Source organism: Gouania willdenowi, chromosome 13 (assembly GCF_900634775.1).
Source record: "Gouania willdenowi chromosome 13, fGouWil2.1, whole genome shotgun sequence".
NCBI classification, from domain to species: domain Eukaryota; kingdom Metazoa; phylum Chordata; class Actinopteri; order Blenniiformes; family Gobiesocidae; genus Gouania; species Gouania willdenowi.
The window spans coordinates 27,062,363-27,087,720 of NC_041056.1; the positions used below are offsets into that span (position 1 = coordinate 27,062,363).

At 37.1% G+C, this 25,358-nt stretch overlaps 3 protein-coding genes across 3 annotated transcripts; all 3 read right to left on the bottom strand.

Annotated features, from left to right (window-relative positions):
• Nucleotides 1-1,207: 1,207 nt before the first annotated feature.
• On the bottom strand, nt 1,208-4,017 carry LOC114474669 (homeodomain-interacting protein kinase 3-like). The gene is made up of 9 exons (XM_028465102.1): nt 4,005-4,017; nt 3,101-3,276; nt 2,832-3,008; nt 2,533-2,714; nt 2,287-2,410; nt 2,038-2,157; nt 1,858-1,950; nt 1,510-1,679; nt 1,208-1,415 (listed from the first exon to the last, which is right to left on the bottom strand). The coding sequence occupies exons 1-9, from the start codon at nt 4,015-4,017 to the stop codon at nt 1,208-1,210; spliced, it is 1,263 nt and encodes a 420-aa protein (XP_028320903.1).
• Nucleotides 4,018-13,042: 9,025 nt separating this feature from the next.
• LOC114474670 (homeodomain-interacting protein kinase 3-like) lies at nt 13,043-15,853 on the bottom strand. The gene is made up of 9 exons (XM_028465103.1): nt 15,841-15,853; nt 14,937-15,112; nt 14,668-14,844; nt 14,369-14,550; nt 14,123-14,246; nt 13,874-13,993; nt 13,693-13,785; nt 13,345-13,514; nt 13,043-13,250 (listed from the first exon to the last, which is right to left on the bottom strand). The coding sequence occupies exons 1-9, from the start codon at nt 15,851-15,853 to the stop codon at nt 13,043-13,045; spliced, it is 1,263 nt and encodes a 420-aa protein (XP_028320904.1).
• Nucleotides 15,854-19,386: 3,533 nt separating this feature from the next.
• On the bottom strand, nt 19,387-22,273 carry LOC114474671 (homeodomain-interacting protein kinase 3-like). The gene is made up of 9 exons (XM_028465104.1): nt 22,184-22,273; nt 21,280-21,455; nt 21,011-21,187; nt 20,712-20,893; nt 20,466-20,589; nt 20,217-20,336; nt 20,037-20,129; nt 19,689-19,858; nt 19,387-19,594 (listed from the first exon to the last, which is right to left on the bottom strand). The coding sequence occupies exons 1-9, from the start codon at nt 22,194-22,196 to the stop codon at nt 19,387-19,389; spliced, it is 1,263 nt and encodes a 420-aa protein (XP_028320905.1). The 5' UTR covers nt 22,197-22,273.
• Nucleotides 22,274-25,358: the final 3,085 nt, after the last annotated feature.

The following is a 25,358-nucleotide window of genomic DNA, read 5'->3' on the forward strand; positions in this document are numbered from 1 at the left end:
GTTCACATTCACACACGTAGGGGTCTACATGGTGGCAAAATACATCAAGGTCTTGATAAAACATTTGTCCAGTGCAAACAAATGCAGCTTTTGCCATATTTGCAATTTTTTTGACAAGATTCTTTCACTCTGATGTTTCCATGCAGGAAAATACCAACAAAATTTGAAATAAGATCAAATTGTTGGTTAGCTTTTACTGAGGCCAAAAGGTTTCATAATTCCAGGGGATCTATTGGGGGATTTACCATACTGTTACAGAATGGCACAAAGTGCACAGCCATGTCCAGCTCATCATGCCAAACAGGGAGATCTGCTGCACCTGTACAGTTGAGCACGGCTGTGAGTTGTTGACAATCAGCTGGACTGGAGTACATAAGGAGGATTTTCACTCTTGATTCAGTTGCTGTGAGAAATTGGACTCAGAAGGTTCGGCATCATGTGCTGGTCTTCTTTAAAGCTTGAGTTTGACTGTGAATAATTCATCCAAGTAGAGAGCAGAGGCTCTTTATTATTTTGGTGTGTAGTTTCTTTTTAGATCACCCATCATCAACCCTTTTAATTATTTTTGTACTGTGCTGATCTTTTCAGTAGGAAAATGATTATGGACAGAGTCAAAATTATCACTACTGTTCATTAATCAATAATATTTTGTCAGATTTTATTCCATCAGGAATGTTTTACCAATTCTAAATATATGATCTGTTATTGTATCAGTGGCGTTATTGTTGAAGCATTGCATGAGGTGAATAGATGGGACAAAGGCCACATGGACCTCTGGTAACCATAGGAGGAAGCTGAGATCATGCTATCATGTTGGAGTTTGGAATTAGTTTTTCGGGCCGACATGTAATGGGCAATGCCCAAACCCCTAGTGACATATAAAAACAAAGCCCATTTTCATTTCTATCCAGGACTTTTAGCAGCTCTGCAGAACATTTAGCACACTACAATGTCAGGTACTTCCCCAAAAAGCTGAGAAAAACAGTTTGAGAAAGGGGTCAAAACTATGAAAACATTAACAAAGCAGGTAAGTCATAAATGTTTATTGTAAAAATGTCCCTAAATTATGCTAATTGCATGAGAGAGGATACTCGGTAATGCAATCTTTGGGTTAATATGCCACAATTTTATTTAAAACAGGGTATACAGCATCCCAATCCTCAGGCAAATGTGCCTCCATGAGTCCACATTTGCCGTTTTCATTAAATTAGGGGTACTCGGCATCCCAGTCTTCGGGTGAATTGGTCTCAACGAGTCCAACGTTGTAGTTTCTATGAAAAACGGGGTACTCTACATCCCAGTTTTTAGGTGAATGTGCCTCAATGAGTCCAACTTCGTAGTTTTCATCAAAAACGGGGTACTCGGCATCCAAGTCTTTGGGTGATTGTGTCTCAATGACCTGTGCCTCGGTTTGACTAGAGGAAAAATTGAAAAAGATTAGTACAGAATTCAAGAGAACAACAAGTTGATTTCCATGTGCGCGAATGCTTAAACAGTGCAGTTACTCACTGTTCTCTGCTGTCTGGCTCCTGGCTCATGTATGACCCCGTAATGTAGGGATGCTGAAGAGCATCAGTGGGAGAGATTCTCTCTTCCCCATCCATATTCAAGAGTTCTTTCAGGAACTCGATGAAGGCCTTCCTGTCTTCTATTGTCTCACTGTCCCATAGTTCAGTCATCTGGATTAATAAAAATATAGAGCGTTAGGTCAATACACAAGTTCATACCTCTCTTGCTCATGTTAACAAAAAAGAAACAGTGAGTAAATTCAGCTTATAAACGCATGTCTGAAGTAGGTTACATTTTAAAGAAGAGATCTCTAAGTATTTGAACTCAAATATCATAGAGAACACTTACATAGAGCAGGTCATCTAATGATGACAGATGTGGACGATATTCGGGCCACTCCTCAGCTTTTGTTCTGTTCCTAGACTTGTACTCTTCTGGTGTCTGAGGAAACACAATGACAATAAAAGGGGTTTAAGATACGTTTAGGGCAACAATCAAGGTTCAACAACAATAAAAACTATGTTTTACCAGCAGCCTCCATCTTGTGCCCAATTCATCCACCTCATGACAAAAGAACTTCTTGCTGTAAATGCCAAAGTGGAGCTGGTGTTGTGATGGCATTCCCAGCATCTCCACCATGCTCTGCATCTGCAGAAAGAACACAGTTGCACACATTAGGGGCAGGTCGTCAAGACTATCTATACCTGTGTACATGTGAAAAAGAGAACGTAGGTAAATAAATGATTGGAGGGATGATGTATAAAAAAGACGACCTACCATGAGGTATTCGCAGTGGGCAGGAAAGAGATTGTCATTAAGGAAGAGGAATGCCAGCGTGCAGCCCACTCCCCACATGTCAATGGCCCCCGAGTAAGGAAGGCCAAGACAAATCTCTGGGGCCCTGTGAAGCAAAATTAATGAAATACACTTTAGAACTCTAAATCTTAGCATTAAGTACCAACACTATAATAACACAAATTTGTTACAAAAACCCAGTAGTTGTTCAGGGTGACACCCTCATACCTGTAGCCGGCTGGTTGAAGTCTGAGCCCGGTCATGGCGGCAGAAATGGGATAAGCCACTCCAAAATCAATTAGCTTTACGCTAAATGGACTTTCATCAATGTTGACCATCATGATGTTGTCTGGCTTGATGTCAGTGTGAATGATTTTTACAGCTTTGAGTCCCTGTAATGCCACCATCAGCTGCAGGGACACAATGAGAAAAGGATGAGAATGGAGTTCCTCTTATGGAGCTGTTTAAGCTCAGGTTTGAACTCATGGCTTTCTTAATTGATCAGCAAGTAATGAAAAGATTCATACCTGCTTTGCAATAGGACGGATGAGGTTGACATTTAATGAACGGACCAGGTGGAGCAAATCCACGTCCAACAGCTCAAAGACGAGGCACTTATAGCCCAGGTATTCAAACTGCTCATAAAATGTCACCAGATTGAAGTGATCAGCATTCAGAGAGCTGATGGTCTTCAACACTGACAGCTAGAGGGGAAATAAAGGACAATTAGATCATCTTTATCACTTTACCCCAAAAATTCATAGTTAAAGTTCTGTTGAAGGCACCAAACACTTACTTCTTCCTCCACGTTTTGAAAATACTTCTGCTTTAGGATTTTTACTGCCACCAATTTGCTGCTGTTGTGAGCACGACACTTGGCAACTTTCCCAAATTTACCTTCTCCGATACACTCCAGGATTGTGTACCGAGTGGAGGGGCTGTGGAGGGCATGGCCTACCATTAGAGGATGTGCTGTCAAAGTGGATAGACAGGGCACAAGGTTAGTATTCAGTATTTTAACACTAATAATCAATCAAAGAAGGAAATCTTGTTCTGTCCTGTCACTTCTAAAGTTTGTGCTAGAAAAAAAGCTCAAAAGAAAAAGTCCTGAGTAACAAGGGCATCAATAGAAACGTAATGGTAAAAATATCAAGCAAGAATAATAATAAAGTACGGAGACTTCAAAACTAGTTAAGTACAGTGTTAGTACTTTAGGTTCATTTGTCCATACTTAATGTATGCATGTGCAATATAGCAAACAGTTTATTGATGTTATTTGAAAGTGAACGGTTGTCTAACTGCAAGATGATAGAGAACCCAACAGTATCTACTTGTAGTTTGGTTTTAAAGAAAAAGCAGGCCTGCAAATCCACTATATATGTGAAGCCCTGTCCCTCTATTGACTGCATGTGTAGCACATCCTAATTTTCTGTTGGTACACTGAGCATTTTATTTTTGCTGTAAAAGTTATTAAGAATATTTAGGTCAAACACTCTTATATTTTGTATTACATGCACACACATCTTTGGCTCTGAAAGCTCCCACGAAGTGTTCCAAACATATTTTCTATAGATAATCTGTAATTCTTTAAGGAAATCTAGTGATTCCTTCACTGACTACAGTGTTTTTTTTAAATTTTATTTATTTATTTTAGTACATTACAATATCTCCTCATAATTTGTCTGTAAATTCTGTCTTACCTGTAGCAGCCATTCCTCACTCAGGTCTTTACTATTTAACCTTTCAAACTTCACAAAAAATGCTTGTTTTACTTTTTGATACAAAGACACTCAGAGAGCTTTTGCTACTTAACCACTTGCAGTGAGAGAAGCAACTGAAGATTCAGTTTTCTTTGGTTCGCTTATATATTGCTGCCACGGCAACCGTTCGCTTTCAAGTAACGTCAACAAACTGTTTCCTATATTGTACATGTATACATACAGTGTGAACAAATTAAGTTAATGTACTTAAATTTTGTACCTGACTAGTATTTTCAAGTAAATGTACTTTACTTGAGTATTCATTTTTGGGGGATAATTTTACATTTCTACTGATGTCTTTATTACTCAGTACTTTTTTTATTCAATCAGCTTAGTTAGGGGGCCCCGAGCCCGTCATCCTTCGTGACGTACTTCCACGGGCTCCTCGAAACCTTAGGGCAGAGTCGCACATTAAGGCTTGGCCCCCTTTAATAACTGCTTGCAGCTGTAGTTATTATTGTTATTATTATTATTATTATTATTTTCTTTTTTTGTCACTGGCAATGTTTACATGGGAGTTTTCATTCCTCTTTAATTCAGAATAAAAGTTAAATCATCTTTAAACATTTAATTACTAATGCAAATTGTATTCCAAATTAAACTTAAATCTGAATTAGGTGGCTGGTTTATTCCAATTTAAATTCTGATTAAATAATTCCTCTATCTTGTATTGCATTTTTACCCAACCATAGTAAACACACTGACGAAACAGGGAGTGGGTTTAAACCTCTAAACCCAAAGAACACTATAATAGGAAAATAGTTGAGCAAAAACAACACAGAAAATCAGGTAACCGGGACTCGAACTCGCAACCCTGAGCATGAAAATCCAAAATATTACATAGGACAGTGGCTTCAAACTTTTCACAGTCCCGTACCACTTCAGACATTTAACCTATAAAACCATGTACCCCCTACTCCTCCACACTTAAAAAAAACATAATAATGTAATGTCATATGCAGTTTAGCCCTACAAGGGAATTTTTCTCAGAATTTTACCTATCCTGTTGAGGAGTAATATATAATGGAAAAAAACAACAATAAGAAAACATCTTATTCAGAATTATCACTTGTTTGATTCATCTAATATTTTAACCTACTGGCATTTTTAGTAATAAACCTATTTCTTCTTTGTTTTAGAAAAATAAGTTGACCAAACATGTATGTAAATTTGTTATGTTGCTGCTGTTTTTATCCTGCAATACGAGCCAATGCAACGACATTTCATTGTTATCTGTACTGTAAAGTTCAAGTTTGAATGAAGTTTGAATAAAGAAAGTCTAAGTCTTAATTGAACGTATCGCAGTAATACATCATATTGATCACCCTGACACTGTGAATTACAACTCACTACAACTTGAATAAGATGGATGAGCCAATGTTTGGCTGAATTTGAGTGAATCTGTCTTTAATCGTTCTCCACGTTTCTATTTTTCTGTTCACATTCACACAAGTAGGGGTCTACATGGTGGCAAAATACATCAAGGTCTTGATAAAACATTTGTCCAGTGCAAACAAATGCAGCTTTTGCCATATTTGCAATTTTTTTGGCAAGATTCTTTCACTCTGATGTTTCCATGCAGGAAAATACCAACAAAATTTGAAATAAGATCAAATTGTTGGTTAGCTTTTACTGAGGCCAAAAGGTTTCATAATTCCAGGGGATCTATTGGGGGATTTACCATACTGTTACAGAATGGCACAAAGTGCACAGCCATGTCCAGCTCATCATGCCAAACAGGGAGATCTGCTGCACCTGTACAGTTGAGCACGTCTGTGAGTTGTTGACAATCAGCTGGACTGGAGTACATAAGGAGGATTTTCACTCTTGATTCAGTTGCTGTGAGAAATTGGACTCAGAAGGTTCGGCATCATGTGCTGGTCTTCTTTAAAGCTTGAGTTTGACTGTGAATAATTCATCCAAGTAGAGAGCAGAGGGTCTTTATTATTTTGGTGTGTAGTTTCTTTTTAGATCACCCATCATCAACCCTTTTAATTATTTTTGTACTGTGCTGATCTTTTCAGTAGGAAAATGATTATGGACAGAGTCAAAATTATCACTACTGTTCATTAATCAATAATATTTTGTCAGATTTTATTCCATCAGGAATGTTTTACCAATTCTAAATATATGATCTGTTATTGTATCAGTGGCGTTATTGTTGAAGCATTGCATGAGGTGAATAGATGGGACAAAGGCCACATGGACCTCTGGTAACCATAGGAGGAAGCTGAGATCATGCTATCATGTTGGAGTTTGGAATTAGTTTTTCGGGCCGACATGTAATGGGCAATGCCCAAACCCCTAGTGACATATAAAAACAAAGCCCATTTTCATTTCTATCCAGGACTTTTAGCAGCTCTGCAGAACATTTAGCACACTACAATGTCAGGTACTTCCCCAAAAAGCTGAGAAAAACAGTTTGAGAAAGGGGTCAAAACTATGAAAACATTAACAAAGCAGGTAAGTCATAAATGTTTATTGTAAAAATGTCGCTAAATTATGCTAATTGCATGAGAGAGGATACTCGGTAATGCAATCTTTGGGTTAATATGCCACAATTTTATTTAAAACAGGGTATACAGCATCCCAATCCTCAGGCAAATGTGCCTCCATGAGTCCACATTTGCCGTTTTCATTAAATTAGGGGTACTCGGCATCCCAGTCTTCGGGTGAATTGGTCTCAACGAGTCCAACGTTGTAGTTTCTATGAAAAACGGGGTACTCTACATCCCAGTTTTTAGGTGAATGTGCCTCAATGAGTCCAACTTCGTAGTTTTCATCAAAAACGGGGTACTCGGCATCCAAGTCTTTGGGTGATTGTGTCTCAATGACCTGTGCCTCGGTTTGACTAGAGGAAAAATTGAAAAAGATTAGTACAGAATTCAAGAGAACAACAAGTTGATTTCCATGTGCGCGAATGCTTAAACAGTGCAGTTACTCACTGTTCTCTGCTGTCTGGCTCCTGGCTCAGGTATGACCCCGTAATGTAGGGATGCTGAAGAGCATCAGTGGGAGAGATTCTCTCATCCCCATCCATATTCAAGAGTTCTTTCAGGAACTCGATGAAGGCCTTCCTGTCTTCTATTGTCTCACTGTCCCATAGTTCAGTCATCTGGATTAATAAATATATAGAGCGTTAGGTCAATACACAAGTTCATACCTCTCTTGCTCATGTTAACAAAAAAGAAACAGTGAGTAAATTCAGCTTATAAACGCATGTCTGAAGTAGGTTACATTTTAAAGAAGAGATCTCTAAGTATTTGAACTCAAATATCATAGAGAACACTTACATAGAGCAGGTCATCTAATGATGACAGATGTGGACGATATTCGGGCCACTCCTCAGCTTTTGTTCTGTTCCTAGACTTGTACTCTTCTGGTGTCTGAGGAAACACAATGACAATAAAAGGGGTTTAAGATACGTTCAGGGCAACAATCAAGGTTCAACAACAATAAAAACTATGTTTTACCAGCAGCCTCCATCTTGTGCCCAATTCATCCACCTCATGACAAAAGAACTTATTGCTGTAAATGCCAAAGTGGAGCTGGTGTTGTGATGGCATACCCAGCATCTCCACCATGCTCTGCATCTGCAGAAAGAAAACAGTTGCACACATTAGGGGCAGGTCGTCAAGACTATCTATACCTGTGTACATGTGAAAAAGAGAACGTAGGTAAATAAATGATTGGAGGGATGATGTATAAAAAAGACGACCTACCATGAGGTATTCGCAGTGGCCAGGAAAGAGATTGTCATTAAGGAAGAGGAATGCCAGCGTGCAGCCCACTCCCCACATGTCAATGGCCCCCGAGTAAGGAAGGCCAAGACAAATCTCTGGGGCCCTGTGAAGCAAAATTAATGAAATACACTTTAGAACTCTAAATCTTAGCATTAAGTACCAACACTATAATAACACAGATTTGTTACAAAAACCCAGTAGTTGTTCAGGGTGACACCCTCATACCTGTAGCCGGATGGTTGAAGTCTGAGCCCGGTCATGGCGGCAGAAATGGGATAAGCCACTCCAAAATCAATTAGCTTTACGCTAAATGGACTTTCATCAATGTTGACCATCATGATGTTGTCTGGCTTGATGTCAGTGTGAATGATTTTTACAGCTTTGAGTCCCTGTAATGCCACCATCAGCTGCAGGGACACAATGAGAAAAGGATGAGAATGGAGTTCCTCTTATGGAGCTGTTTAAGCTCAGGTTTGAACTCATGGCTTTCTTAATTGATCAGCAAGTAATGAAAAGATTCATACCTGCTTTGCAATAGGACGGATGAGGTTGACATTTAATGAACGGACCAGGTGGAGCAAATCCACGTCCAACAGCTCAAAGACGAGGCACTTATAGCCCAGGTATTCAAACTGCTCATAAAATGTCACCAGATTGAAGTGATCAGCATTCAGAGAGCTGATGGTCTTCAACACTGACAGCTAGAGGGGAAATAAAGGACAATTAGATCATCTTTATCACTTTACCCCAAAAGTTCATAGTTAAAGTTCTGTTGAAGGCACCAAACACTTACTTCTTCTTCCACATTTTGAAAATACTTCTTCTTTAGGATTTTAACTGCCACCAATTTGCTGCTGTTGTGAGCACGACACTTGGCAACTTTCCCAAATTTACCTTCTCCGATACACTCCAGGATTGTGTACCGAGTGGAGGGGCTGTGGAGGGCATGGCCTACCATTAGAGGATGTGCTGTCAAAGTGGATAGACAGGGCACAAGGTTAGTATTCAGTATTTTAACACTAATAATCAATCAAAGAAGGAAATCTTGTTCTGTCCTGTCACTTCTAAAGTTTGTGCTAGAAAAAAAGCTCAAAAGAAAAAGTCCTGAGTAACAAGGGCATCAATAGAAACGTAATGGTAAAAATATCAAGCAAGAGTAATAATAAAGTACGGAGACTTCAAAACTAGTTAAGTACAGTATTAGTACTTTAGGTTCATTTGTCCATACTTAATGTATGCATGTGCAATATAGCAAACAGTTTATTGATGTTATTTGAAAGTGAACGGTTGTCTAACTGCAAGATGATAGAGAACCCAACAGTATCTACTTGTAGTTTGGTTTTAAAGAAAAAGCAGGCCTGCAAATCCACTATATATGTGAAGTCCTGTCCCTCTATTGACTGCATGTGTAGCACATCCTAATTTTCTGTTGGTACACTGAGCATTTTATTTTTGCTGTAAAAGTTATTAAAAATATTTAGGTCAAACACTCTTATATTTTGTATTACATGCACACACATCTTTGGCTCTGAAAGCTCCCACGAAGTGTTCCAAACATATTTTCTATAGATAATCTGTAATTCTTTAAGGAAATCTAGTGATTCCTTCACTGACTACAGTGTTTTTTTTAAATTTTATTTATTTATTTTAGTACATTACAATATCTCCTCATAATTTGTCTGTAAATTCTGTCTTACCTGTAGCAGCCATTCCTCACTCAGGTCTTTACTATTTAACCTTTCAAACTTCACAAAAAATGCTTGTTTTACTTGTTAATACAAAGATACTCAGAGAGCTTTTGCAACTTAACCACTTGCAGTGAGAGAAGCAACTGACATTCTAAAATTGTTTGGTTCTCTTTCATCTTGCTGCCACAGCAACCGTTCAACTTTCAAGTTATGTCAACAAACTGTTTCCTATATTGTACATGTATACATACAGTGTGAACAAAGTAAGTTAATGTACATAAATACTGTACTTAACTAATATTTTCAAGTATATGTACTTTACTTGAGTATATTTTTTTGAGATAATTTTTACACTACATTTCTATTGATGCCCTTATTATTACTCAGTACTTTTTCTCTCCTGTCAGCTTAGTTTTTTGCAATTGCTTAATTTCTGATAAATAGTTTCAGTAGATTCTATGATACATTTAGTCTGTCACACTCATCATTGCGTTCAGTATTTCAACACTAAGACTCACACAAACATGGAAATCACATCTTGTTCTGTCACTCCTAAAGTTTGGATTAAAATAAAAATAGCAGGCCTGTACACACCTTTGGTTCTGAAAGCTCTCAAACTGCTTCAAACAGAATCATCAACACAAGATATTAAATTTGTTTTTGAAGGAAAATATTCTTTCACTATTATAACCACAGTTAATGTGTTTTCTAAGGATAATCCATACTTTTGTTTATTTTATTTTTTTTGAAAGAAAATCTAGTGATTCCTTCAATGACTAAAGTGTTCTTTTATCTCAGCAGATTAAAATTAATCATCGTATTTTGTCTGTAAATTCTGTCTTACCTGTAGCAGCCATTCCTCACTCAGGTCTTTACTATTTAACCTTTCAAACTTCACAAAAAATGCTTGTTTTACTTTTTGATACAAAGATACTCAGAGAGCTTTTGCTACTTAACCACTTGCAGTGAGAGAAGCAACTGAAGATTCAGTTTTCTTTGGTTCGCTTATATATTGCTGCCACGGCAACCGTTCGCTTTCAAGTAACGTCAACAAACTGTTTCCTATATTGTACATGTATACATACAGTGTGAACAAATTAAGTTAATGTACTTAAATTTTGTACCTGACTAGTATTTTCAAGTAAATGTACTTTACTTGAGTATTCATTTTTGGGGGATAATTTTACATTTCTACTGATGTCTTTATTACTCAGTACTTTTTTTATTCAATCAGCTTAGTTAGGGGGCCCCGAGCCCGTCATCCTTCATGACGTACTTCCACGGGCTCCTCGAAACCTGGGGGCAGAGTCGCACATTAAGGCTTGGCCCCCTTTAATAACTGCTTGCAGTTCTAGTTATTATTGTTATTATTATTTTTATTATTATTTTCTTTTTTTGTCACTGGCAATGTTTACATGGGAGTTTTCATTCCTCTTTAATTCAGAATAAAAGTTAAATCATCTTTAAACATTTAATTACTGATGCAAATTGTATTCCAAATTAAACTTAAATCTGAATTAGGTGGCTGGTTTATTCCAATTTAAATTCTGATTAAATAATTCCTTTATCTTGTATTGCATTTTTACCCAACCATAGTAAACACACTGATGAAACAGGGAGTGGGTTTAAACCTCTAAACCCAAAGAACACTATAAAAGGAAAATAGTTGAGCAAAAACAACACAGAAAATCAGGTAACCGGGACTCGAACTCGCAACTCTGAGCATGAAAATCCAAAATATTACATAGGACAGTGGCTTCAAACTTTTCACAGTCCCGTACCACTTCAGACATTTAACCTATAAAACCATGTACCCCCTACTCCTCCACACTTAAAAAAAACATAATAATGTAATGTCATATGCAGTTTAGCCCTACAAGGGAATTTTTCTCAGAATTTTACCTATCCTGTTGAGGAGTAATATATAATGGAAAAAAACAACAATAAGAAAACATCTTATTCAGAATTATCACTTGTTTGATTCATCTAATAATTTAACCTACTGGCATTTTTAGTAATAAACCTATTTCTTCTTTGTTTTAGAAAAATAAGTTGACCAAACATGTATGTAAATTTGTTATGTTGCTGCTGTTTTTATCCTGCAATACGAGCCAATGCAACGACATTTCATTGTTATCTGTACTGTAAAGTTCAAGTTTGAATGAAGTTTGAATAAAGAAAGTCTAAGTCTTAATTGAACGTATCGCAGTAATACAGCATATTGATCACCCTGACACTGTGAAATACAACTCACTACAACTTAAATAAGATGGATGAGCCAATGTTTGGCTGAATTTGAGTGAATCTGTCTTTAATCGTTCTCCACGTTTCTATTTTTCTGTTCACATTCACACAAGTAGGGGTCTACATGGTGGCAAAGTACATCAAGGTCTTGATAAAACATTTGTCCAGTGCAAACAAATGCAGCTTTTGCCATATTTGCAATTTTTTTGACAAGATTCTTTCACTCTGATGTTTCCATGCAGGAAAATACCAACAAAATTTGAAATAAGATCAAATTGTTGGTTAGCTTTTACTGAGGCCAAAAGGTTTCATAATTCCAGGGGATCTATTGGGGGATTTACCATACTGTTACAGAATGGCACAAAGTGCACAGCCATGTCCAGCTCATCATGCCAAACAGGGAGATCTGCTGCACCTGTACAGTTGAGCACGGCTGTGAGTTGTTGACAATCAGCTGGACTGGAGTACATAAGGAGGATTTTCACTCTTGATTCAGTTGCTGTGAGGAATTGGACTCAGAAGGTTCGGCATCATGTGCTGGTCTTCTTTAAAGCTTGAGTTTGACTGTGAATAATTCATCCAAGTAGAGAGCAGAGGCTCTTTATTATTTTGGTGTGTAGTTTCTTTTTAGATCACCCATCATCAACCCTTTTAATTATTTTTGTACTGTGCCGATCTTTTCAGTAGGAAAATGATTATGGACAGAGTCAAAATTATCACTACTGTTCATTAATCAATAATATTTTGTCAGATTTTATTCCATCAGGAATGTTTTACCAATTCTAAATATATGATCTGTTATTGTATCAGTGGCGTTATTGTTGAAGCATTGCATGAGGTGAATAGATGGGACAAAGGCCACATGGACCTCTGGTAACCATAGGAGGAAGCTGAGATCATGCTATCATGTTGGAGTTTGGAATTAGTTTTTCGGGCCGACATGTAATGGGCAATGCCCAAACCCCTAGTGACATATAAAAACAAAGCCCATTTTCATTTCTATCCAGGACTTTTAGCAGCTCTGCAGAACATTTAGCACACTACAATGTCAGGTACTTCCCCAAAAAGCTGAGAAAAACAGTTTGAGAAAGGGGTCAAAACTATGAAAACATTAACAAAGCAGGTAAGTCATAAATGTTTATTGTAAAAATGTCGCTAAATTATGCTAATTGCATGAGAGAGGATACTCGGTAATGCAATCTTTGGGTTAATATGCCACAATTTTATTTAAAACAGGGTATACAGCATCCCAATCCTCAGGCAAATGTGCCTCCATGAGTCCACATTTGCCGTTTTCATTAAATTAGGGGTACTCGGCATCCCAGTCTTCGGGTGAATTGGTCTCAACGAGTCCAACGTTGTAGTTTCTATGAAAAACGGGGTACTCTACATCCCAGTTTTTAGGTGAATGTGCCTCAATGAGTCCAACTTCGTAGTTTTCATCAAAAACGGGGTACTCGGCATCCAAGTCTTTGGGTGATTGTGTCTCAATGACCTGTGCCTCGGTTTGACTAGAGGAAAAATTGAAAAAGATTAGTACAGAATTCAAGAGAACAACTAGTTGATTTCCATGTGCGCGAATGCTTAAACAGTGCAGTTACTCACTGTTCTCTGCTGTCTGGCTCCTGGCTCAGGTATGACCCCGTAATGTAGGGATGCTGAAGAGCATCAGTGGGAGAGATTCTCTCTTCCCCATCCATATTCAAGAGTTCTTTCAGGAACTCGATGAAGGCCTTCCTGTCTTCTATTGTCTCACTGTCCCATAGTTCAGTCATCTGGATTAATAAAAATATAGAGCGTTAGGTCAATACACAAGTTCATACCTCTCTTGCTCATGTTAACAAAAAAGAAACAGTGAGTAAATTCAGCTTATAAACGCATGTCTGAAGTAGGTTACATTTTAAAGAAGAGATCTCTAAGTATTTGAACTCAAATATCATAGAGAACACTTACATAGAGCAGGTCATCTAATGATGACAGATGTGGACGATATTCGGGCCACTCCTCAGCTTTTGTTCTGTTCCTAGACTTGTACTCTTCTGGTGTCTGAGGAAACACAATGACAATAAAAGGGGTTTACAGATACGTTTAGGGCAACAATCAAGGTTCAACAACAATAAAAACTATGTTTTACCAGCAGCCTCCATCTTGTGCCCAATTCATCCACCTCATGACAAAAGAACTTCTTGCTGTAAATGCCAAAGTGGAGCTGGTGTTGTGATGGCATTCCCAGCATCTCCACCATGCTCTGCATCTGCAGAAAGAACACAGTTGCACACATTAGGGGCAGGTCGTCAAGACTATCTATACCTGTGTACATGTGAAAAAGAGAAAGTAGGTAAATAAATGATTGGAGGGATGATGTATAAAAAAGATGACCTACCATGAGGTATTCGCAGTGGGCAGGAAAGAGATTGTCATTAAGGAAGAGGAATGCCAGCGTGCAGCCCACTCCCCACATGTCAATGGCCCCCGAGTAAGGAAGGCCAAGACAAATCTCTGGGGCCCTGTGAAGCAAAATTAATGAAATACACTTTAGAACTCTAAATCTTAGCATTAAGTACCAACACTATAATAACACAGATTTGTTACAAAAACCCAGTAGTTGTTCAGGGTGACACCCTCATACCTGTAGCCGGCTGGTTGAAGTCTGAGCCCGGTCATGGCGGCAGAAATGGGATAAGCCACTCCAAAATCAATTAGCTTTACGCTAAATGGACTTTCATCAATGTTGACCATCATGATGTTGTCTGGCTTGATGTCAGTGTGAATGATTTTTACAGCTTTGAGTCCCTGTAATGCCACCATCAGCTGCAGGGACACAATGAGAAAAGGATGAGAATGGAGTTCCTCTTATGGAGCTGTTTAAGCTCAGGTTTGAACTCATGGCTTTCTTAATTGATCAGCAAGTAATGAAAAGATTCATACCTGCTTTGCAATAGGACGGATGAGGTTGACATTTAATGAACGGACCAGGTGGAGCAAATCCACGTCCAACAGCTCAAAGACGAGGCACTTATAGCCCAGGTATTCAAACTGCTCATAAAATGTCACCAGATTGAAGTGATCAGCATTCAGAGAGCTGATGGTCTTCAACACTGACAGCTAGAGGGGAAATAAAGGACAATTAGATCATCTTTATCACTTTACCCCAAAAATTCATAGTTAAAGTTCTGTTGAAGGCACCAAACACTTACTTCTTCCTCCACATTTTGAAAATACTTCTTCTTTAGGATTTTAACTGCCACCAATTTGCTGCTGTTGTGAGCACGACACTTGGCAACTTTCCCAAATTTACCTTCTCCGATACACTCCAGGATTGTGTACCGAGTGGAGGGGCTGTGGAGGGCATGGCCTACCATTAGAGGATGTGCTGTCAAAGTGGATAGACAGGGCACAAGGTTAGTATTCAGTATTTTAACACTAATAATCAATCAAAGAAGGAAATCTTGTTCTGTCCTGTCACTTCTAAAGTTTGTGCTAGAAAAAAAGCTCAAAAGAAAAAGTCCTGAGTAACAAGGGCATCAATAGAAACGTAATGGTAAAAATATCAAGCAAGAATAATAATAAAGTACGGAGACTTCAAAACTAGTTAAGTACAGTATTAGTACTTTAGGTTCATTTGTCCATACTTAATGTATGCATGTGCAATATAGCAAACAGTTTATTGATGTTATTTGAAAGTGAACGGTTGTCTAACTGCAAGATGATAGAGAACCCAACAGTATCTACTTGTAGTTTGGTTTTAAAGAAAAAGCAGGCCTGCAAATCCACTATATATGTGAAGTCCTGTCCCTCTATTGACTGCATGTGTAGCACATCCTAATTTTCTGTTGGTACACTGAGCATTTTATTTTTGCTGTAAAAGTTATTAAAAATATTTAGGTCAAACACTCTTATATTTTGTATTACATGCACACACATCTTTGGCTCTGAAAGCTCCCACGAAGTGTTCCAAACATATTTTCTATAGATAATCTGTAATTCTTTAAGGAAATCTAGTGATTCCTTCACTGACTACAGTGTTTTTTTTAAATTTTATTTATTTATTTTAGTACATTACAATATCTCCTCATAATTTGTCTGTAAATTCTGTCTTACCTGTAGCAGCCATTCCTCACTCAGGTCTTTACTATTTAACCTTTCAAACTTCACAAAAAATGCTTGTTTTACTTGTTAATACAAAGATACTCAGAGAGCTTTTGCTACTTAACCACTTGCAGTGAGAGAAGCAACTGACATTCTAAAATTGTTTGGTTCTCTTTCATCTTGCTGCCACAGCAACCGTTCAACTTTCAAGTTATGTCAACAAACTGTTTCCTATATTGTACATGTATACATACAGTGTGAACAAAGTAAGTTAATGTACATAAATACTGTACTTAACTAATATTTTCAAGTATATGTACTTTACTTGAGTATATTTTTTTGAGATAATTTTTACACTACATTTCTATTGATGCCCTTATTATTACTCAGTACTTTTTCTCTCCTGTCAGCTTAGTTTTTTGCAATTGCTTAATTTCTGATAAATAGTTTCAGTAGATTCTATGATACATTTAGTCTGTCACACTCATCATTGCGTTCAGTATTTCAACACTAAGACTCACACAAACATGGAAATCACATCTTGTTCTGTCACTCCTAAAGTTTGGATTAAAATAAAAATAGCAGGCCTGTACACACCTTTGGCTCTGAAAGCTCTCAAACTGCTTCAAACAGAATCATCAACACAAGATATTAAATTTGTTTTTGAAGGAAAATATTTTTTCACTATTATAACCACAGTTAATGTGTTTTCTAAGGATAATCCATACTTTTGTTTATTTTATTTTTTTTGAAAGAAAATCTAGTGATTCCTTCAAAGACTAAAGTGTTCTTTTATCTCAGCAGATTAAAATTAATCATCGTATTTTGTCTGTAAATTTTGTCTTACCTGTAGCAGCCATTCCTCACTCAGGTCTTTACTATTTAACCTTTCAAACTTCACAAAAAATGCTTGTTTTACTTTTTGATACAAAGATACTCAGAGAGCTTTTGCTACTTAACCACTTGCAGTGAGAGAAGCAACTGAAGATTCAGTTTTCTTTGGTTCGCTTATATATTGCTGCCACGGCAACCGTTCGCTTTCAAGTAACGTCAACAAACTGTTTCCTATATTGTACATGTATACATACAGTGTGAACAAATTAAGTTAATGTACTTAAATTTTGTACCTGACTAGTATTTTCAAGTAAATGTACTTTACTTGAGTATTCATTTTTGGGGGATAATTTTACATTTCTACTGATGTCTTTATTACTCAGTACTTTTTTTATTCAATCAGCTTAGTTAGGGGGCCCCGAGCCCGTCATCCTTCATGACGTACTTCCACGGGCTCCTCGAAACCTGGGGGCAGAGTCGCACATTAAGGCTTGGCCCCCTTTAATAACTGCTTGCAGTTCTAGTTATTATTATTATTATTATTATTATTATTATTATTATTATTATTATTTTCTTTTTTTGTCACTGGCAATGTTTACATGGGAGTTTTCATTCCTCTTTAATTCAGAATAAAAGTTAAATCATCTTTAAACATTTAATTACTAATGCAAATTGTATTCCAAATTAAACTTAAATCTGAATTAGGTGGCTGGTTTATTCCAATTTAAATTCTGATTAAATAATTCCTCTATCTTGTATTGCATTTTTACCCAACCATAGTAAACACACTGATGAAACAGGGAGTGGGTTTAAACCTCTAAACCCAAAGAACACTATAAAAGGAAAATAGTTGAGCAAAAACAACACAGAAAATCAGGTAACCGGGACTCGAACTCGCAACTCTGAGCATGAAAATCCAAAATATTACATAAGACAGTGGCTTCAAACTTTTCACAGTCCCATACCACTTCAGACATTTAACCTATAAAACCATGTACCCCCTTACTCCTCCACACTTAAAAAAACATAATAATGTAATGTCATATGCAGTTTAGCCCTACAAGGGAATTTTTCTCAGATTTTTACCTATCCTGTTGAGGAGTAATATATAATGGAAAAAACAACAATAAGAAAACATCTTATTCAGAATTATCACTTGTTTGATTCATCTAATAATTTAACCTACTGGCATTTTTAGTAATAAACCTATTTCTTCTTTGTTTTAGAAAAATAAGTTGACCAAACATGTATGTAAATTTGTTATGTTGCTGCTGTTTTTATCCTGCAATACGAGCCAATGCATTTCATTGTTATCTGTACTGTAAAGTTCAAGTTTGAATGAAGTTTGAATAAAGAAAGTCTAAGTCTTAATTGAACATATCGCAGTAATACAGCATATTGATCACCCTGACACTGTGAAATACAACTCACTACAACTTAAATAAGATGGATGAGCCAATGTTTGGCTGAATTTGAGTGAATCTGTCTTTAATCGTTCTCCACGTTTCTATTTTTCTGTTCACATTCACACACGTAGGGGTCTACATGGTGGCAAAGTACATCAAGGTCTTGATAAAACATTTGTCCAGTGCAAACAAATGCAGCTTTTGCCATATTTGCAATTTTTTTGACAAGATTCTTTCACTCTGATGTTTCCATGCAGGAAAATACCAACAAAATTTGAAATAAGATCAAATTGTTGGTTAGCTTTTACTGAGGCCAAAAGGTTTCATAATTCCAGGGGATCTATTGGGGGATTTACCATACTGTTACAGAATGGCACAAAGTGCACAGCCATGTCCAGCTCATCATGCCAAACAGGGAGATCTGCTGCACCTGTACAGTTGAGCACGGCTGTGAGTTGTTGACAATCAGCTGGACTGGAGTACATAAGGAGGATTTTCACTCTTGATTCAGTTGCTGTGAGAAATTGAACTCAGAAGGTTCGGCATCATGTGCTGGTCTTCTTTAAAGCTTGAGTTTGACTGTGAATAATTCATCCAAGTAGAGAGCAGAGGCTCTTTATTATTTTGGTGTGTAGTTTCTTTTTAGATCACCCATCATCAACCCTTTTAATTATTTTTGTACTTTGCTGATCTTTTCAGTAGGAAAATGATTATGGACAGAGTCAAAATTATCACTACTGTTCATTAATCAATAATATTTTGTCAGATTTTATTCCATCAGGAATGTTTTACCAATTCTAAATATATGATCTGTTATTGTATCAGTGGCGTTATTGTTGAAGCATTGCATGAGGTGAATAGATGGGACAAAGGCCACATGGACCTCTGGTAACCATAGGAGGAAGCTGAGATCATGCTATCATGTTGGAGTTTGGAATTAGTTTTTCGGGCCGACATGTAATGGGCAATGCCCAAACCCCTAGTGACATATAAAAACAAAGCCCATTTTCATTTCTATCCAGGACTTTTAGCAGCTCTGCAGAACATTTAGCACACTACAATGTCAGGTACTTCCCCAAAAAGCTGAGAAAAACAGTTTGAGAAAGGGGTCAAAACTATGAAAACATTAACAAAGCAGGTAAGTCATAAATGTTTATTGTAAAAATGTCGCTAAATTATGCTAATTACATGAGAGAGGATACTCGGTAATGCAATCTTTGGGTTAATATGCCACAATTTTATTTAAAACAGGGTATACAGCATCCCAATCCTCAGGCAAATGTGCCTCCATGAGTCCACATTTGCCGTTTTCATTAAATTAGGGGTACTCGGCATCCCAGTCTTCGGGTGAATTGGTCTCAACGAGTCCAACGTTGTAGTTTCTATGAAAAACGGGGTACTCTACATCCCAGTTTTTAGGTGAATGTGCCTCAATGAGTCCAACTTCGTAGTTTTCATCAAAAACGGGGTACTCGGCATCCAAGTCTTTGGGTGATTGTGTCTCAATGACCTGTGCCTCGGTTTGACTAGAGGAAAAATTGAAAAAGATTAGTACAGAATTCAAGAGAACAACTAGTTGATTTCCATGTGCGCGAATGCTTAAACAGTGCAGTTACTCACTGTTCTCTGCTGTCTGGCTCCTGGCTCAGGTATGACCCCGTAATGTAGGGATGCTGAAGAGCATCAGTGGGAGAGATTCTCTCTTCCCCATCCATATTCAAGAGTTCTTTCAGGAACTCGATGAAGGCCTTCCTGTCTTCTATTGTCTCACTGTCCCATAGTTCAGTCATCTGGATTAATAAAAATATAGAGCGTTAGGTCAATACACAAGTTCATACCTCTCTTGCTCATGTTAACAAAAAAGAAACAGTGAGTAAATTCAGCTTATAAACGCATGTCTGAAGTAGGTTACATTTTAAAGAAGAGATCTCTAAGTATTTGAACTCAAATATCATAGAGAACACTTACATAGAGCAGGTCATCTAATGATGACAGATGTGGACGATATTCGGGCCACTCCTCAGCTTTTGTTCTGTTCCTAGACTTGTACTCTTCTGGTGTCTGAGGAAACACAATGACAATAAAAGGGGTTTACAATACGTTTAGGGCAACAATCAAGGTTCAACAACAATAAAAACTATGTTTTACCAGCAGCCTCCATCTTGTGCCCAATTCATCCACCTCATGACAAAAGAACTTCTTGCTGTAAATGCCAAAGTGGAGCTGGTGTTGTGATGGCATTCCCAGCATCTCCACCATGCTCTGCATCTGCAGAAAGAACACAGTTGCACACATTAGGGGCAGGTCGTCAAGACTATCTATACCTGTGTACATGTGAAAAAGAGAACGTAGGTAAATAAATGATTGGAGGGATGATGTATAAAAAAGACGACCTACCATGAGGTATTCGCAGTGGGCAGGAAAGAGATTGTCATTAAGGAAGAGGAATGCCAGCGTGCAGCCCACTCCCCACATGTCAATGGCCCCCGAGTAAGGAAGGCCAAGACAAATCTCTGGGGCCCTGTGAAGCAAAATTAATGAAATACACTTTAGAACTCTAAATCTTAGCATTAAGTACCAACACTATAATAACACAGATTTGTTACAAAAACCCAGTAGTTGTTCAGGGTGACACCCTCATACCTGTAGCCGGCTGGTTGAAGTCTGAGCCCGGTCATGGCGGCAGAAATGGGATAAGCCACTCCAAAATCAATTAGCTTTACGCTAAATGGACTTTCATCAATGTTGACCATCATGATGTTGTCTGGCTTGATGTCAGTGTGAATGATTTTTACAGCTTTGAGTCCCTGTAATGCCACCATCAGCTGCAGGGACACAATGAGAAAAGGATGAGAATGGAGTTCCTCTTATGGAGCTGTTTAAGCTCAGGTTTGAACTCATGGCTTTCTTAATTGATCAGCAAGTAATGAAAAGATTCATACCTGCTTTGCAATAGGACGGATGAGGTTGACATTTAATGAACGGACCAGGTGGAGCAAATCCACGTCCAACAGCTCAAAGACGAGGCACTTATAGCCCAGGTATTCAAACTGCTCATAAAATGTCACCAGATTGAAGTGATCAGCATTCAGAGAGCTGATGGTCTTCAACACTGACAGCTAGAGGGGAAATAAAGGACAATTAGATCATCTTTATCACTTTACCCCAAAAATTCATAGTTAAAGTTCTGTTGAAGGCACCAAACACTTACTTCTTCCTCCACATTTTGAAAATACTTCTTCTTTAGGATTTTAACTGCCACCAATTTGCTGCTGTTGTGAGCACGACACTTGGCAACTTTCCCAAATTTACCTTCTCCGATACACTCCAGGATTGTGTACCGAGTGGAGGGGCTGTGGAGGGCATGGCCTACCATTAGAGGATGTGCTGTCAAAGTGGATAGACAGGGCACAAGGTTAGTATTCAGTATTTTAACACTAATAATCAATCAAAGAAGGAAATCTTGTTCTGTCCTGTCACTTCTAAAGTTTGTGCTAGAAAAAAAGCTCAAAAGAAAAAGTCCTGAGTAACAAGGGCATCAATAGAAACGTAATGGTAAAAATATCAAGCAAGAATAATAATAAAGTACGGAGACTTCAAAACTAGTTAAGTACAGTATTAGTACTTTAGGTTCATTTGTCCATACTTAATGTATGCATGTGCAATATAGCAAACAGTTTATTGATGTTATTTGAAAGTGAACGGTTGTCTAACTGCAAGATGATAGAGAACCCAACAGTATCTACTTGTAGTTTGGTTTTAAAGAAAAAGCAGGCCTGCAAATCCACTATATATGTGAAGTCCTGTCCCTCTATTGACTGCATGTGTAGCACATCCTAATTTTCTGTTGGTACACTGAGCATTTTATTTTTGCTGTAAAAGTTATTAAAAATATTTAGGTCAAACACTCTTATATTTTGTATTACATGCACACACATCTTTGGCTCTGAAAGCTCCCACGAAGTGTTCCAAACATATTTTCTATAGATAATCTGTAATTCTTTAAGGAAATCTAGTGATTCCTTCACTGACTACAGTGTTTTTTTTAAATTTTATTTATTTATTTTAGTACATTACAATATCTCCTCATAATTTGTCTGTAAATTCTGTCTTACCTGTAGCAGCCATTCCTCACTCAGGTCTTTACTATTTAACCTTTCAAACTTCACAAAAAATGCTTGTTTTACTTGTTAATACAAAGATACTCAGAGAGCTTTTGCAACTTAACCACTTGCAGTGAGAGAAGCAACTGACATTCTAAAATTGTTTGGTTCTCTTTCATCTTGCTGCCACAGCAACCGTTCAACTTTCAAGTTATGTCAACAAACTGTTTCCTATATTGTACATGTATACATACAGTGTGAACAAAGTAAGTTAATGTACATAAATACTGTACTTAACTAATATTTTCAAGTATATGTACTTTACTTGAGTATATTTTTTTGAGATAATCTTTACACTACATTTCTATTGATGCCCTTATTATTACTCAGTACTTTTTCTCTCCTGTCAGCTTAGTTTTTTGCAATTGCTTAATTTCTGATAAATAGTTTCAGTAGATTCTATGATACATTTAGTCTGTCACACTCATCATTGCGTTCAGTATTTCAACACTAAGACTCACACAAACATGGAAATCACATCTTGTTCTGTCACTCCTAAAGTTTGGATTAAAATAAAAATAGCAGGCCTGTACACACCTTTGGCTCTGAAAGCTCTCAAACTGCTTCAAACAGAATCATCAACACAAGATATTAAATTTGTTTTTGAAGGAAAATATTTTTTCACTATTATAACCACAGTTAATGTGTTTTCTAAGGATAATCCATACTTTTGTTTATTTTATTTTTTTTGAAAGAAAATCTAGTGATTCCTTCAAAGACTAAAGTGTTCTTTTATCTCAGCAGATTAAAATTAATCATCGTATTTTGTCTGTAAATTTTGTCTTACCTGTAGCAGCCATTCTTCACTCAGGTCTTTACTATTTAACCTTTCAAACTTCACAAAAAATGCTTGTTTTACTTTTTGATACAAAGATACTCAGAGAGCTTTTGCTACTTAACCACTTGCAGTGAGAGAAGCAACTGAAGATTCAGTTTTCTTTGGTTCGCTTATATATTGCTGCCATGGCAACCGTTCGCTTTCAAGTAACGTCAACAAACTGTTTCCTATATTGTACATTTATACATACAGTGTGAACAAATTAAGTTAATGTACTTAAATTTTGTACCTGACTAGTATTTTCAAGTAAATGTACTTTACTTGAGTATTCATTTTTGGGGGATAATTTTACATTTCTACTGATGTCTTTATTACTCAGTACTTTTTTTATTCAATCAGCTTAGTTAGGGGGCCCCGAGCCCGTCATCCTTCATGACGTACTACCACGGGCTCCTCGAAACCTGGGGGCAGAGTCGCACATTAAGGCTTGGCCCCCTTTAATAACTGCTTGCAGTTCTAGTTATTATTGTTATTATTATTATTATTTTCTTTTTTTGTCACTGGCAATGTTTACATGGGAGTTTTCATTCCTCTTTAATTCAGAATAAAAGTTAAATCATCTTTAAACATTTAATTACTAATGCAAATTGTATTCCAAATTAAACTTAAATCTGAATTAGGTGGCTGGTTTATTCCAATTTAAATTCTGATTAAATAATTCCTCTATCTTGTATTGCATTTTTACCCAACCATAGTAAACACACTGACGAAACAGGGAGTGGGTTTAAACCTCTAAACCCAAAGAACACTATAATAGGAAAATAGTTGAGCAAAAACAACACAGAAAATCAGGTAACCGGGACTCGAACTCGCAACCCTGAGCATGAAAATCCAAAATATTACATAGGACAGTGGCTTCAAACTTTTCACAGTCCCGTACCACTTCAGACATTTAACCTATAAAACCATGTACCCCCTTACTCCTCCACACTTAAAAAAAAACATAATAATGTAATGTCATATGCAGTTTAGCCCTACAAGGGAATTTTTCTCAGAATTTTACCTATCCTGTTGAGGAGTAATATATAATGGAATAAAACAACAATAAGAAAACATCTTATTCAGAATTATCACTTGTTTGATTCATCTAATAATTTAACCTACTGGCATTTTTAGTAATAAACCTATTTCTTCTTTGTTTTAGAAAAATAAGTTGACCAAACATGTATGTAAATTTGTTATGTTGCTGCTGTTTTTATCCTGCAATACGAGCCAATGCAACGATATTTCATTGTTATCTGTACTGTAAAGTTCAAGTTTGAATGAAGTTTGAATAAAGAAAGTCTAAGTCTTAATTGAACGTATCGCAGTAATACAGCATATTGATCACCCTGACACTGTGAAATACAACTCACTACAACTTAAATAAGATGGATGAGCCAATGTTTGGCTGAATTTGAGTGAATCTGTCTTTAATCGTTCTCCACGTTTCTATTTTTCTGTTCACATTCACACACGTAGGGGTCTACATGGTGGCAAAGTACATCAAGGTCTTGATAAAACATTTGTCCAGTGCAAACAAATGCAGCTTCTGCCATATTTGCAATTTTTTTGACAAGATTCTTTCACTCTGATGTTTCCATGCAGGAAAATACCAACAAAATTTGAAATAAGATCAAATTGTTGTTTAGCTTTTACTGAGGCCAAAAGGTTTCATAATTCCAGGGGATCTATTGGGGGATTTACCATACTGTTACAGAATGGCACAAAGTGCACAGCCATGTCCAGCTCATCATGCCAAACAGGGAGATCTGCTGCACCTGTACAGTTGAGCACGGCTGTGAGTTGTTGACAATCAGCTGGACTGGAGTACATAAGGAGGATTTTCACTCTTGATTCAGTTGCTGTGAGAAATTGGACTCAGAAGGTTCGGCATCATGTGCTGGTCTTCTTTAAAGCTTGAGTTTGACTGTGAATAATTCATCCAAGTAGAGAGCAGAGGCTCTTTATTATTTTGGTGTGTAGTTTCTTTTTAGATCACTTATCATCAACCCTTTTAATTATTTTTGTACTGTGCTGATCTTTTCAGTAGGAAAATGATTATGGACAGAGTCAAAATTATCACTACTGTTCATTAATCAATAATATTTTGTCAGATTTTATTCCATCAGGAATGTTTTACCAATTCTAAATATATGATCTGTTATTGTATCAGTGGCGTTATTGTTGAAGCATTGCATGAGGTGAATAGATGGGACAAAGGCCACATGGACCTCTGGTAACCATAGGAGGAAGCTGAGATCATGCTATCATGTTGGAGTTTGGAATTAGTTTTTCGGGCCGACATGT